This window comes from Mustela nigripes, chromosome X, assembly GCF_022355385.1.
Source record: "Mustela nigripes isolate SB6536 chromosome X, MUSNIG.SB6536, whole genome shotgun sequence".
Classification (NCBI taxonomy): Eukaryota; Metazoa; Chordata; class Mammalia; order Carnivora; family Mustelidae; genus Mustela; species Mustela nigripes.
In genome coordinates, this window is record NC_081575.1 from 118,003,886 (window position 1) to 118,020,148 (window position 16,263).

The window sequence follows — 16,263 nt, forward strand, 5'->3', positions numbered from 1 at the left end:
GGAGAGAGCTGCACAGCCCTGGCCATCGTCGGTACGGCCCTAGGGTTCCTGGGCTCCCAGTGCTCTGGTGGACGCCCTGCTCCGATCTCCCAGGCCCCGTGGACTGCTCATTTATGATGCAGCACTTCCTTTTGTTTCTTTGAACATCGACGTTCCTGTAACATCGCGCTTCGTGACAGAGTCCGTGTTTCCTGGCTCGGCAAGGTCTCCGCACCCGGGCTGCAGCTGCCTGGCCAGCGGCCCGCCTACCTCTCCGCGGGGACAGCGGGGATTCAGGGTGGTGGGGCCGGGACAGGGGTCGGTCCAAATAAAGACTGGAGGGAAGCCAAGGCAAGAGCGTGGGAGCGGGGTCAGATAAATCAGAGCAAAACACACACACACACACACACACACACACACAGAGCTGCAAGCTGTCCACATGGAACGCATACTACCCTCGTCCCCGGCAGCTAGTCTGCTGTGGGTTCACGTCTCCTTTTTGGAATTGACGGATTTGTCTCACCAGAGGATTACATTTTCTGCCCAAGAAGCAATTCTTGGCCTACGGAAATTCGACGTCTACCCGCGGTGAAAAGCATAAACTATGTGGAGAATGCTTTCGGATACTGCGCTCTCAGCCACTGCACACGTGCGTATCAGCTTTATGATTCTTTATCTTAGAGGGAAAAAAAGTCCTCAAGACCCAGCCATCCCTTTCCCACCTAATTCTCTGACCTGTGGCCACAAAACGCGGAGTGCGGCGAGAACGTTTTTATGGGCTGCAGACCTGTTCTAGATGACCCGCCGTAACACGGAATCTGGTGTAAAATGGAACTGCCTTGGACGGCACCCAAAAGAAATACCAGAAGGACCTCGTTAAAATACGGTTTCACTTAGAACAGCTGGCCTGGACCCCAAGGGTGGCGGCTGAGTACAACGCGGGCCTCAGACTGTAGCAGACCGTGCACCCTGCCAAGATTTTAATATCCTCTCAACATGGGAAACATCCAGGAGGGGAAAGCATTAGTCAGGTTATAAGCCAAGGTTGCGACTTCCTCCCGAGCCAACAACTGGCCCCGGGCGAGGCAGCCTGGCGAGGGAGGCTGCTGTCTCTGCCCGGTTCGCGGACCCCGCGGCGCCCACACGCGCCACCTGCTGGCACTGGACCACGCCGCCAGCCTGAGCCCTTGCGGACTCGAGGTTCGGGGATAGGTAAACATGAGCCCCGAGGCCACGCGGCAGGTTCATCCCCGAGGGCGGCACTCTTAACAACTCAAGAGATGTACAAATGAACTTCTGAGCCTGGGAAAAACAGAGCTAGCAATCTGGAAGAAAGGAAATAACTCACACACTGCTACACATGATTCAACTGCCGTGCACACGGGGGGATGTCTTCCGGCCCCTTCCTCTGTGCCGATGAGTGTCTGCACGAATCCGTACGATCACACAATTCTGCACCCCTGCTTCTCGCGCGGACACAATACAGGCAGGTCCGCGGCTTGCTAAGGGTCTCGACAGCCAGCATTCCGGCGGACTGTCCTGTTCATCCTGTCCTCCTGCTACCCCCAGATGTAGTTTCAGAAGGAATCGCGGCTTCCAAACGCACACGCCGAGCGTGTCCCCGTGCCGGTGACCTGCAGACAGCCCAGCTTCCCGGTACTTTCTCCTTGTTCCTCTCATTCCATGTCCTCCGACCCCCATATCTCCCCCCCCCCCCGCCCCCAGAAAACTGGCTCCTTCTCCCTGAACCCTCTGCTGCCTTTGCCAAGCCTCAAGGCCTTCCTCAAGCCAGCTCCTTGATTTTGCTTGACATGGCCTTGCTTGCGAAATTCCAGCTCAGACGCCCCCTTCTCCCCGTGCCCTGTCGGGGGCGCTGGGCTCCCTCTGCACACCCGTCCAAGGTAATACATTCATCGGCCTCTGACAGGTGACCCTGGATGTCTGTGCTCCTCCCTAGGTGGGAAGAAGTAAGACTCCCCCCTCTCCACTGCCCTGTGCACCCCACTACCTAGGGCCATGCCACCATGCAAAGGACACGCCCTCCTGTTGAGGTGACGATGGTGACGGCTGGTGTGTTCTGGGACACTGAGGTGTTTATTGGCACCCAAACCTGTCACAGCACCCCATATAGGTTTGCGTCGCGCAGGAGCAAACATCTTAAAACTTCCGTTGTTTATTTTAGTGTGCACCATGGCAAACGCAGCGAGCAGACCAGCACATCTCAGAACGGCTTCGAGCGAAGGAAGATATTAACAGGTATTAATAAATACCTGTTATAAATAATATTAATATATATTAATTAATATATATTATATATTATATTATATATAATACATACGATCATAATATATCATATATTATATATTAATTATATATTATATATTTATATATTAATTATATATTAATATAAATAATATTAATAAATATTAATAAATTAATAATACGCTGCAGATGGGCCACTAAGAGCTGAGGCTATTGTGACACGGGAGGGCCACAGAGGTCTGCCAAGGGAATAGGAAATACGCAACACATGGGTTGTGGGTAAGGGAGGAAGGAATGCCCATATTTTGTTACACGTCTCGCACGAGGCCTGCAAACTAGATCCTGGGTCATGGCTGCTTCCGTGCTTCAAAGAGGACACGGAGGGCTGGGGCAGACACTCTGGTGTCTAAACGTGACGGTAAGTTCTCTGCGCCCCGCTCTCCAGGAGAGGCCTGGATTAGGCGGCGGGGCCAACAGGTTCCCAGAAAGGCATTTTTTGGATCCCTCCACTTGTTTTCTGAGGCCAACAGAGCCCAATACCCACACCTGACAAGGACATTCAAAAAGAAGCGGGACACCCCAGCTTCTCCCAGTTAGATAAATGCGAATACATCACCCACGGTATTAACCGACCACACTGGGTAATGTATAAAAAAGGAAGAAACATCCAGACCGAGCGGAGTCCGCTCCCGGAATGTAGGGTTTAACGTCAGAGAGCGACTCGATGACTGCACCACATCAACAGGATCGAGAAAGACTGTTTAAAAGAGGAAGATTCTGGAGCCCAACGGCCCGCTCTGGACCCTAGTTGCAGCACTTCCGGAGAGGAGACGTGGGCACGTCGCCGCTGGCTCGGCGCCCGGGCTTTCCCGCCCGGACATGAAACACAGCCGCATCTGCTTTGGAGGGGGTGATGGCCTGACTTGCCAAGGACTTGGAATCATGCGTGGCACACAGTACAAGGAATGCTAGCTCTGCGACTACAACAAGGCCATGACAACAGGAACAGAGGCGACCCTGGCAGGACAGGAGAGATGCCTGCTGCTAGAGGAGTGGGTGAGAACGGGAAAGTGGGGGCAGCAGGAAGGACACTGTGGAAGATGATGGAACAGGAGAAGGTGATCCTCAGAGGGCGGGGCTGGTCAGCGGTCAGGACACGCCAGCAGCAGTACGTGCGATCGTACTGAGGAAAGCCAGGAGCTGTTCACCCAAGAGCGCAGTCTGAAAGACAAAGTGGGGGCTGGGGTGGATCCCCAGGCTGGGCAGGGGTCAGTGGAGAGGTAGGTGGACCCCCAGGCTGGGCAGGGGTCAGTGGAGAGGTAGGTGGACCCCCAGGCTGGGCAGCGGGGAGTCAATGGAAAGGCTGGCGTGGACCCCCAGGCTGGGGAAGGTCGCTGGAGAGGCTGGGGTAGACTCTGGGACACGGGAGAGAAGGGACAGGGCTGGGTCCCATGGTCCAGATGACTGACTTGTCCGTCTGGAAGGAAAAATGGGAAAGGGAGGAAGCTGGCAGGAAATAAAATACAGGAGCGCAGGACACGAAGGTGACATCTGAGCTGTAGAGCTGTAGAGCAGGAAGGCCTTCGTGTCACCGTGCGTGAACTCTGCAGACAGACACCAGGGCAAGATGCTGCTCCGCCTCAGCTGAGAGAGGAAACCGGAACCGCCCTAGACCTCCTCATGCCGTCCAAGGCACTCAAGTGGGAAGTGAGAACATACACCTCCCGGCACCTTCCACGGGGTCTCCGGCTGTTTCGATGTTAACACCAGTGCGAACTGTTGGGCTGCGCGGAGCAAGGCCACATTTAGATGACTGTAACTGACCAACCATCGAGGCACGTTCGTTCTAATTGCTTTTCCCCCTCTAACGGACTGATAAACACGTGAGCGGCAAATCGTGACTCTCAGCATTTACACACAGACACGTTGCAACAGTCAACTCCGAGAAGCCGGTACGAAGTCGCCTGGGAACCCGGGTGGTCGTGGTGGCTCTGAACATGGGGGACAGAAGAACAGCAGTGTCAGCACTCCACGCGGCCACTCGACGGGGCTTTATCACCAAACCAGAACAGCGGTTCAGGATAAAAGCAGACTGGCTCTGAATGAAGAGGAGCTCGTTTGCAACTAGCGCCACTTCAAGAGGGTCTGTAAGGGAACAATGCACGCGCAGGGCATGTCGGCTGGCGACGGCACCCCACGGACCGCACTGCGCAAAGGGAACATGGGTGTGCTTCTCTGCTGGAGGAGTGTGAACCAGTGATGCCACAGAGGGAGCGAGGGACGGTTTATTTTTCTCCAGAGGAAAGGAAGCGGCATCGTGCACACCCTCCAGCTACTTACTCCACCCTACATTCTCGGGTATTTTTTCAGTTGAAGTACAACACACACACACAAATGTGCAGATGACAGATATACAACCACAGCCCAGATTTAAACTCGGGGACTGCGGCAGGGGCAATCACAGAGCTCCCCCAAGTTCCCCTTCTGTCCCCGCTCAGCGGACACTGCACGCCCTACAGGACGGACACCCACACTCGGGTGGTTAGAGCACTGTCCGTGCTGCTTAGGGGAATGAAGGGCCGTCGTGGGTCTGCGGCAACGGTACACCTGTCCGCGTGTGCGTAGTTCCACCCGGACCGGGCCTCATGCAGCCTACTGCAGGGATGCTCCGTTTTCTCCCTCCCCTTGGCTTTACGCAGACAGGCACCCCCTCCAACATCACATCCGTTCCAGCTGCAGAACGTGAAGATGTGACAGCCACACACAACATGAAACAATCACCACGATCATGTTAGTTAAGACCTCCATCACCTCCCAGAGTTCTGGGTTGTGCCACATCACATTTATCTGATGCGGCCAAGAACACCGACAATTCACTCTCTTAGCAACTTTCAAACAGACCGCACAGGACTGGAAACCGTAAAGTCAATGTGGGGACGCCTGGGTGGCTCCGTCGGTGAAGCCTCTGCCTTCAGCTTGGGTCATCATCTCAGGGTCCTGGGATCGACCCCCGTATGGGGCTCCCTGCTCAGTGGGGAGTCTGTTTCTCCCTCGCCGTCCGCCCCCTCCCCCGTCCATGGTTCCTCACTCTCAAATAAATGAAATCTTTACAAAAAAATAAAGTCATTGTGCTGTCCTTTATAATCTAGATCTTTCTGCTGTAATTGACTGAGAATAACCTCTCCTAAGCCCTGTGACTCCCCCTGGTGTGGGGGAGTGCGGACGCCCCATCAGGAGCGCGCGGCTCCTACCCGCGGAGACAGGAGGGCCCTGCAGGACTGCAGCGATCCTTCCAGCGGACAGGAACGTGGGCGCGTTGGCCGCGTCTTCCTTACGTGTCACGTGACGGAACGAATGCTTTCCTTTATTACTTCTAAAGCAAAGGCGACCACGATCTCCAAGAAATGCCTCTCTCTTTCAACAGAGACACACATTAGCTATGGAGAAGAGCCAGTGCAGTCAAAACATATTTTTAGAGACTCAGCTGAACAGTAAGCCCTGAACTTCGGTTTAAATGAAGATAGCTGAGCCGTTTTAAAACGATTTCCCGAATCTGTGGAAACGTGTCTTGCATAAGAAGGCATTCCACGGTCCCGGGAAACACAGCGCAGCTGACTGGGTGATTTGTCTGCTGCTGGGATTACAGTGGGCAAAGCTGCGTCATCATTTTTGTAGACACAGCTATTCACGACTATTAAGAGAAGTGCCCTTCTCCTGGTTATCCAACCTCCTAACCGGGAACCAAAAAAACAAAAAAACCCTATTTTATTAGGTTTGGCAGACATCTGCCTTCCTCGAGGGGAAAAAAAAATACCCTGGAAAATTTTAATAAAAACGAGGACTGCATTTTGCTCATCATTAAAGTCTATTTGAGTTCTGCAGCAAAAGGAATCAAAACAGAGCCCAGGAAGAGAAAGTGTGAAGAAAGAGATACCTATGAAAACCCCATTTACTAATAAAAACCAGCTGGAATGAAAGCATCCCGGAACTAAAGGCCGTGCATCCGTGGTCGTCCACCGGGGGCGAGTGCACGTTCAAGGGTCCATCTGGCAAGGCCCAGGACATCCCTGGTGGGGACAACACGGGGTGGGGGGATGTTACTGGCATTCAGTGGACAGAGGCCAGGGAGCTGCTCAAGACCCTCTAACACTGGACAGAGACGGAGCTGGCCCCACGTGCCAAGAGTGTGGACCGCCGTGAAGGGGCTGAAAGCCTCTGGGTAATGTGTGACGTGTGGTCAGAGTACCTGAGGAGGCCAAGACCCTCAGATCTGCCCACCTCTCTTAGGCGGACCACAGATGCATTACAAAATCCTTTGAGCTCAAGTTCCTAAGAGAGTGGGGTTTTTCCCGTGCTCCTCCCCCCATTCTATATTATTTCAAGGATTTTATTTGGACATAATCTCTACAGCCGCCATGGGGCTCAAACTCACAACCCCAAGATCTAGAGTCCCGTGCTCCACCGACTGAACCAGCCAGACACCCCCCCAAGGAAGTATTTCAAAAACCCTTTAAGACTCGCTTAAAAAGAAGGGGGAAGGAGCCCTGCACAGACCACACGTTTACCCCTTATTCCACCCCTCCTGGCCTGCACGCAGCCTGGGGGTCTGTGGCCCCAGGCACACGCAGCCTTCCTTCTCCCGGGAATCCCCAAGGCGGCGGCGGCGGCAGCAGCACACAATGTCCACCTGCGCTTGCCCACCTTTGCATGGAGGCTCCGCGCCCAGCTCTCGAGGCGACACGTGCTGCTCACCTCCCCGCCGTTCCTCACTCTTCTCCTGTTTCCAGGCAGCTCAGAAGGTCTGCGTGACCAAACGTTTTCCAAGGGGCACGCCGGTTACTCAAATCCATGACACAAAAGAACGTCCCCGTCAAATCCCGGGCCCACAGGATGCCGAATGACCTGCAAAATTCACTTAAGACGTCTGGACGGTCTTTGTGTTACTGACCCACACACAAAACTGCAGTAATGGAAGTGCAAAATAGTGTTTGGGGTTTCTATTTTGTAATTAGGGAATTATTACGGATTCGTCACTGACAGGTTAGGACTGCCAACCCTCTGACCTGCGTGCGTGCATCTAACCCACACGTGTATAATTTCATCCTATGCATCCGCACGCCATGATCATCGCCACGGTCCAGACACAGAGCTCTTCCATCGGCACGGAAGAACTCCCCCAAACAAGCCCTCTGCACTTAGAGCCACCCAACCCCAGCGGCCCTGCCTCCGGTCTTATCACTGTAAGTTCAGCAGGAGGGACCGTCCAGGATGCGGCGTTCTGACACCGGCCTGTGGGAGCTGACACAATTCTCCGGAGACCCTTTCTGAGCACACAGGTCAGGGGTGCAAACGCCCGCCATGTCTCTCCAGAACTCTGTCATCTGCCCAAAGAGAAACTCTGTCCCCACCCAACACTAAGCCTCCGTCCCACCCGCCGAGCCCCCAGTAACCTCTGTGCTTTCTCGAGCTCCCGGGATGGGGTCCCACATGGCACTCGTGCTCAGGGGGAGCCCGCTGCTCCTGTCCCGCTCATGCTCTCCCTCACTCTCGCTCACTTGCCCAAGTAAATAAAATCTTTCAAAAAACTCAATTAGATTAAAAAGTACCGTTGCAAAGGCCCTACATCACCTGGTGGTGTACCTGAGGAGAGCTCTGTACCCTCAGACTGTTTGAGGAAAGAGCCGGGCATCTGCTGAGGGTGCCCCTTCTCCCCCAGGAAAGAGGAGACCCGCTCCCTCAGCCCCGCTCCACCCTTCAGGGGCCTTGGCTGGTTCCCCCAGCACAGCCCGGCTCTCTCGCTTAACCCAACAGGCTCCTTCCTCAACCTGGCCCCAGGAAGCCGCTGTGCACACAGGCCTGATTTTGAAACGGCTCCGTAATCTTTCCAGAAAGTAAAAGCTCTCTGTGTGTTTAGAACGGAATGACCTTTAGTTGTCCTGGGGCTTGCTGTGGAGACAAAATGCCGCCTAAGCCTCACTCGCTCTCCTCTTAGGTCCTAACCACGCTGACCTCGTGCGTCCTGGGACATCAGGGCATGAAAAGGTGCTTGGCAGCCGGCAAGGAAATCTTTACCTCTGTCTTGGCCTAGAAGCCCCACAAAACGAAGGAGAAATGGCAACTAAGTGCTGCTGTGGAGCTGGAAACTGCAAGCACTGGTATTTCACTGTCCTCCTTGGATGACACGTAATCTAGAACAATCCAAGGACAACATGTAATACGGAACTATGCGTGCATTATGTAAATCCAAGGAAACATGCCCAATTCTACGTAGTGAGTCAACACGTGTGTAGACATGGCTCTTTCAGAAAACAGACCCCGTCTAACAAGCAGATTTTCACTTTAGAGAACAGCCAGCGCTTCTCCGTGAATAATGAACGCATGGTGACATTAACGGGAATGATAAACGGGTTTAATAAATTGGTCTCTTGACGACAAATCATGACAGATCAGAGAAGCAGCTCTCTGTTCAAGGAGTTCTCAATCACACCTGGAACCCTTCCCAACGAAGAATGAAGTTCATCAGCCTGGCGATTTCTGAGATAGGATAAATCAGGTTTTCCCATCGCCCGTCATGATCAACTCCTTTTACTACCTGAAATCTTTGAAATGACGGCCCTCAGGCCACACAGCCTGGTAACACACCCACCACCCGACGACAAAACATTCCTCACAGGTGTTTTCTTTGTCGCCAGCAGAAACAGCAACTATCGTCCCAGGGTTCCGTGAAGCCTCTGCCTCCTCTTCAGGGGCTGTGGCGCTCAGTCCCAAAACCCGAGGTGGGGCGAGGCCCGAGTCCCGCAGTGCGTGAGCAGGGCAGCGGGCAATCTCTCCGCAGACGCCCTGCGGAGGGGGGCCGGGCTGCGGGAACCGGTTCTCGGCCCGGAAGCCCACGCAGAGGGACGTGCGGCCAGTCCTGGTGCCCCGTCGTGTCCCCAGGCTGCGGAGCGAGGAGACAGGCTGCGTCTGTGGCCGCTCCATCACTCGGCAGCTCCGGACGGAAGTCCGCGGAGGAAGCCGTGACCCCGGACAGGTCGCGAAGGCTAATTTTAAACCCGAAGAGGAAGCGGAAAGCGTCACCAGTATCCTGCTGACCTGCCTGCCGGCTGCCGTTCTTCCAGCCCCTTCCCAACGCAGCCCCGCGACATGGTCACAGTCAGCGCTGCTCCCGCAGTCCCAACAAACCCCCTGCCCTCTCTCACGGGCCTCGCGGCCCGGACGCACGGCGAAGCCTGCGGTGGCTTCTGAGAGAAGCCCATGCTGACCACGCCGGCCAGCAACCCCACGCCCAGATGCTTCCCCAGGAGCAACGGAAGCCTACGCTCCCATGGAAACACTGTTCGCCGATGTCCGCGACAGCCGTAGCCGTGATCGTCAAAACCCGGAAACAACCCCGACGTTCTTCAACAGGAGAACCGACACGTCCACGGCTACGCACTCCTGAAACGGAACAGGACGCGGCGACGGAGAACCGGCTGCGGGCGCCTCTGACAGCGTGAAGGCCTCTCCAGCTCATGGCGCCGAACGAGAGCCCGTGGAGAAACAGTCCGGTCACCGCGTAACCACTGTGGAAAATCCGGCTCCAACCCCCCGGCCCGTCTCTCGTCTCCAGTCGCGACTGTGACCACGACCCAGCCGCACGGACCCTCTTTCCCCCCAGCAGACACGGACTGGCCTGGCCGACGCGACGAGGCACAGACACTCCCCTCCCTGAGAAACCCGCCAAAGCCGAGCATTTGGGCTCCTTCACCGGCAGAGTCTGGGCAACCCCAGGCGGCCGCCCTCCCCGCTGGTGGCAGGGCCGCCTTCCAGCAGCGCCCCGTGCCCACGGACTCCCTCGCCAGCTGGGTCTGGGAGAACTCTCCCTCGCAGTCTGGCTCTGGGGACGAAGGCCCGGAGGAAACACTCGGACTCACAGAGACTCACGGATGCTCTCCCTTCTTCACGCGGAGCTGGAGGGGGTGTCCGCCCCCCGCTACGTTCAGAGAAAAGCAGGACAAGCAACCGGCCACTCCCCCAGTCTTTGCAGGAGCTGCTCACACCAGCCCGGGCAGGCTGCAGCCCGGTCCTCCGCCTTGCTCCCTGCGATGGTGCGGTGGGCCGGAGGGGGAAGGGGTGCGCCCCATAAGGAAGAAGCCAGCCAAGCCTTAGCCCTCGAGGCTGGACTGCCACAGCTCCGAAGCAGGCCGGCTCGGCCGCTCTGGTGCCGGAGCCGGCACTTCCACACTCCTTCCGCCTCACTGCCAAGCCTCGCTCACCAACCGGCAGTGTCTTCTTCCAGAACGCCGTGACGCCAGGACCGCGCGGGCTCACAGTCCATGGCAGTCGGCGAGCGCGTGTAGGGCAAGGCCCCGGCCGGCCCCACACAACTAACGGCGGTCCCAACAGAAACGCCTGCCTTGCAGGCTGCGGGGCTCCCGTCTGGGTGGACTATCTCCGGCCGCGCTTCCGGGGGAGGGAGGGCCAGAGAAGAACCTACAGTGACATCGAAGCTGCCACTCGGGGGCAGAGTAAGGGAGCAAACCCGCTTTTGAGGCTCGTTTCCCCAGTCTGTAGACGGGTGACCTGGATTCTCCCACCCGGGAAGGTGTCCTCTTCGACACACGGCTTCCCACTCTCGAGGAGAGAAAGGTTCCTGTGGGGACTCCCGGCATCTGCATCCGCACCGCCAGCGGATATGGGAACGGGACGAGGATGGAAGGGGCTGGAGACAGGACGGCCAGGGATGGCATCTGCGGCCCAGCACGGAGAAGGCAGGCTCTTGCCTCTAGCTCAGGTGGCCAGACCAGGAACACCCGGGGTTCTAGGGAACTTGCTCCTCACTGCCCACGAGCAAGTGGGCGGGAACTTTCTGGGGCTGTCCCCGACCGCCAAAGCAAAGAGCACATGGACCAGAGAAGGAGCTGAGGCCATCCCCAGCCCACCGCCCCCTCCGTCCGTCCCTGCTTCCCTCCTCCGCACCACACAGGGCATACGGATGGGGCCTGCTGCACAGGCCTTGCCAACAGAGAACCTCCTGCTGCCTTCTGGCAGAGAAACCCAGATGGGGAGGCGCGGAAGAATGAGTCACCTACGGGGACACTGGGCTTATTTCCGATGAGCGGCTGTACGTATGCGGGGGAGAGCAGAGATGCCTGAAGGGGAGGCCCGCTGGAGGAATGTGTGTCTTCCCCACAGCCCCCTAACCCCCGGAGCTAGAAAGGAGACACTGACAGGCTGAGAAGATGCTCTTGGCACTGGGCGGGCGCTCAAGAGAGATGTGCCAAACTAAAGGTTTGAGAAAAACACAGACAATGACCCCAAAAAGACCTCTTGGTATTTCTCCGCCTGCTCTGGAACCCGTCCTCGTGGGGGCCTCCAGTCCACTCTAGGACTCACGCGCTCCTCAGAGGAAAGGGGAGGCCTGGTTTTCTGGAAGATGCACGCCACACGTGTATGAAAGGACTTGGACCGACGGGACCGGAGTTCCCACACAGAAAACCCACACTGGTGAGATCCTGTCCTCCTGTCCCCAGACTCCTCTCCTCAGGGCCTGGTGACAGAGGAGCCAAGCGTCAACAAACAGGACAAAAGGAAGCGTGGCCTTTCTGGGGGAGGGATGGTCTCCGCATTTATTCAAAGAGGACAGCAGCGCCCTTGCCCTGGGCCTCAAGCCCCAGGGACCGCCCCCCCGCCCCACACCCTCCCCCCAGGCCAGGCACACAGTTTTCACATCCCTTATTTATCCTGACGTTCAGCCTGTGAGTTCCGACCGCATTCTGACCGTGTTTTTGCCTCCATCCTATATCCGTACTGAAGGGTGTACACAGAAAGGGCTCTCGAATTCAATGCTCAAAGTCCACAGGACGGCGGGCAGTTCCCCCGACTCCTCAGGGTGAGTGACAGGTGCCCGTGACTCCCCAGATCCACAGGGCTGGGGTCATATACATTTTATCAATTTCTCTCATATTATGTCGGGCAACAGCTGATCCGAGTGACCTAATATATACGGAGGAAGAATGCACACTTCCTATGAAAAATGCTGCCTGGGGTCCCCAGGGACAGAGAACCAGGATCCGACAGGCAGATGTGTTTGTCTGTAACACACCACATGTCCAGTGCTCATGACTTTTGCCCAGGATAACCACTGTATTTTTTTATTTGCAGGGAAGGAGAGGCTCCAGTGGGGTCCAGAACTTGTTGAAGGGTCTGAGTCTGAGCTGCGAGGTCTGGACGGAACACCTGCCCTGCTCAGCCTTCCAGGCTGACTCTGGAAGAGCCCAGACTCAGGGACTCACAAGCTGGTTTCCCCTCAGTCTTGTCCGTGTGCCTCTGGAAGGTAGAAAGGCCCAGGAACTGGTTCCCTTCTTGAAAAATCAAGTTGCAGAACATAAACAATAGGATACCAAGCATAGGAAGTTTAAATAACGCACAAGGCCACTGGCTGTGGGTTGATCTGTGTCCTGCCCCAAATCCCTAAGTCCTAGGCCCCCGGCACAGCTCAGAAAGTGGCTTCATTTGGAAACGAGGTCTCAGTGCAGATCTAATGCGTTAAGACCAGGTTATACCAGAGTCTGGTGAGGCTTAATCCAGGAGGAGAAACGGGACACGCTGGGACAGAGGGAGAAGCAGACGCACCCGGGAAGGAGGCCGCGTGCAATGAGGACTGACACAGGCGTGATGCCGCCGCCAAGGAACAGCAGAGACGATGGGCGACATACCCGAAGCCGGGAGACAGGCACGGGACAGACCCCTTCTTGGCCTCAGAAGCCACTCACACGGCCCACACCCGGAATCTGGGCATCCGTGCTCCCACACGGTGGGACAAGCCATCTCCATCTGGGCTGCCCGGTCTGCCTACTTTGTTACAGTGCCGCGGGGAACTAACATGCCAGGGCCTGCCCGGCTCAGGAAGACACCGTGTGCGCATAAGTATGTGGGGACAACAAGCGCCAAACCCGGGCAGGCGGTCAGCACTGGAAAGAGGCGACGGCACCGCAGAGTCGAACATGGGCGTCCCGCGGGCCCTGGAAGTGGGGTAGTTCTCAGTGTGGGCGGGTAGGTGGTGACAACCATGTTTCTCATCAATGTCATTTTGTGCGTCTCAGAAGAAAAATTTTAAAGCTTTCCAAGTTTAAAGACAATATTCACTTTAGAAATTAATTAAAAATCTGGGCGCCTGGGTGGCTCAGTGGATTAAGCCGCTGCCTTCGGCTCAGGTCATGATCTCAGGGTCTTGGGATCGAGTCCCGCATCGGGCTCTCTGCTCAGCGGGGAGCCTGCTTCCCTTCCTCTCTCTGCCTGCCTCTCCGTCTACTTGTGATTTCTCTCTGTCAAATAAATAAATAAAATCTTTAAAAAAAAAAAAAAAAAAAAAAGAAATTAATTAAAAATCTAACAACGTTCATTCGAAAAGAAATCAGAGTTTTGCGAATTTAAGAAAGCACCCACACGCAGTCCATTCAACTTTGTGGAGGCCACGCCGTGGGGGGCAGCTGTGACACGGTCTAACGCACAAATCCGGGCTCGCAGGCGTCCAAGGACTCCTCAGAGGGCTGCTGCTGTCCTGTGACAAAGCCCGGCCAGACCCTGCACCCCAGGCTCTTGTCAGCCCCCTCCCCCGGCCCCTGAGGGTGCCAGCGGCTACTCACAAGGTCCATAACGTTGGCGGAGAGCACAGGTCTGGCCTGTACCTTGCTTACTATAAAGTGACATCTTGGTCATAATCAGAAGTGTTGGAGGAGACCAGAACTACTGCTATATTTCAGGAAATGGCCATGGGCCCATGGTGGGGTGTGGTTTAGGAGCTCAAAAAATCCGTGATCTTCAGTCCGAGAGGCTCACATAAACACGACACCACGAAGACACACCAGCCCCTCCGTTAACGCCCTTTCCATGTTTTTCCCAACTGCTCTTGACCTTAACTGCCATCTGACCTCATCTGGGCAGAGAGAGATCAAGGGAAGAAAGAACACACGCCCCGTCCCACCCCAGGAGCAGGGCAGCCCCAGAACCTTCTCCCCTCCAGCTCTCTTAGTGAGAATGCCGTGTGCTCTTCTTCTCTAGCCTGGCTTTTCGATCCATGCCGGCTGCTTCCGCACGCACCACGCCGCAGGTGCGTTTGCTACTAACCGAAACCCAAGCCTCTTACCTGACTCCTGGAGATAGCGATACACCAGGAAGTTCACCTCGTCACTGGTTATGCTCATCTTAGCCTCACCTCGCGGCGATGAGGTCTGTCGGATGCGGGAGCCACCCTCTGTGAGACGACAAGAAAAAGTGGGAAGACAGTTTTGAAACACTGCCTGTATTCTGCATTTTTTTTTTTTCTGAGAACGACTGAAAAAAATCGTAACCATGATCGTATAACCATGAAAGTAATCATAATTTTGTTAATACGTACATATATATGCATTTTTTTCATGTATATAAAAATAGATCCAGGAGAAAATTTCAAAAAAATAAAAAGAGGTGGGGCGCCTGGGTGGCTGAGTGGGTTAAGCCGCTGCCTTTGGCTCGGGTCATGATCTCGGGATCCTGGGATCGAGCCCCGCGTCGGGCTCTCTGCTCAGCAGGGAGCCTGCTTCCCCTTCCCTCTCTGCCTGACTCTCTGCCTGCTTGTGATCTCTCTCTGTCAAATAAATAAAATCTTTTTAAAAATAAATAAATAAATAAATATAAATAAATCAATAAAAAGAGGAAAAGGCACTGGTGTATTTTCCAAGACTGAGACAGGGTCCAGGATAAGCCACACAAATGACAAATTCAGGAACAGAAAACGAAAACCCAACCTTCTATTCAACAAAAATCACAGAGGCACTGGATGACCACATACTTGGTAACGAGCACGAACGAACCCTGAGGTGCACTGACGGGCTCAGGAGGGTACGACACGAGGCACTTGCCCAGACGGAGAAGATTCAGGAGTAGACCAGAGGTCACGTCGACACCGCTAGGGCAGGTGATTACATGGACCAGACCGCACGTGCTGTTTGGGAAGATGATGAATTTTCCTACCTCTCACTCATGAAGTTTCAACGATACACCTGATGGTCACTGTACCTATAGGCTGCAGGCAGCACTGAGGAGGAAAACCCACGAGGGAGAAGAGTACACGTCACCTTGACATCATTTCCATAAAGAAGCCAGGTCTCAGAGAGATGGAGCACGGACAAGGAGCAACCGAACAGAGAAGCTGGTTTTCTCCCCAACGATCCCGGTAGCGTGTGAGCAAGCGAGCCCGGAGAGGAGAGACGCCGACCACGCGGCAGAGCTCTTCTCAGATCACTCACGCCAAGACGAGCCAAAGCCAAGAAAGGCCAGGACCCCTTTCAGGGAGGTCACCAAGCCAGAACGTCCCTGGCTGTTGGGGAACGGTCTTCACGGGCCACACCGTACACTTGCAGTGTATGAAATTTCATGCATTTCCACATCATACATTTTACTGGTGCCAAAACGTTTAACATTAAATGAGAACTAACTTTGTGCTTATTGAGAATAAAGATGAAAGGGCAAGGAAGACCTTCAAGGATGCACCCTAAAGGCTGCTGTAAGGGACACACGCAGGAGCCCCACCCTGCTAAGAGCCCCTTTCCACGTGTGGGCAATACCTGGGACTCACTTCTACCCCCGCGGAACACATCAAAGGACAGGGATGTCACTCTACTCCTTAGGTTATGTCCTACGGCAAAGGTGACCACATGTCATTCTCCTAACTCTTGTTATAGCATGTAAGACTCTTTCTTAGTGTCCTGGAGAGAGACACTCTGCTGCGGGCTTCGAAGATGAAGGCTGTCATCGTGTGAACTGCCCACAGGTCTGGGGCTGCAGGGAGCTCTCTGCACGTCAGTCCTACAAGCACTGTGTAGAGCCCTTGGTCTCGGCCGAGTGAGGGTACAATGTGCAGACGCCCATCTAGGAAATGGGAAGCAGATCCTCACCAGACACCACACTGGCCAGCGCCTTGATCTCAGACTTCCAGCCTCCAGAGTTGCAAGACGGACACGTCTATTGGTGAATATGCCCGGTCCGTGCTGTGCTGTCACA

At 55.2% G+C, this 16,263-nt stretch overlaps 1 protein-coding gene across 3 annotated transcripts in view; it reads right to left on the minus strand.

Moving 5' to 3' along the window:
* The window catches only part of TBL1X (transducin beta like 1 X-linked), a 202,025-nt gene that overhangs the window by 29,139 nt on the left and 156,623 nt on the right, over nucleotides 1–16,263 (minus strand). For 2 of the 3 annotated variants that reach the window (XM_059385756.1, XM_059385755.1), the window contains exon 4: nucleotides 14,369–14,476. In XM_059385756.1, coding sequence (XP_059241739.1) covers nucleotides 14,369–14,426 — 58 coding nt within the window. In that variant the 5' untranslated portion in view covers nucleotides 14,427–14,476. Of the gene's footprint in view, nucleotides 1–10,154; nucleotides 10,245–14,368; nucleotides 14,477–16,263 lie in introns of those variants that run through there. The other variant, XM_059385757.1, reaches the window with a different exon arrangement.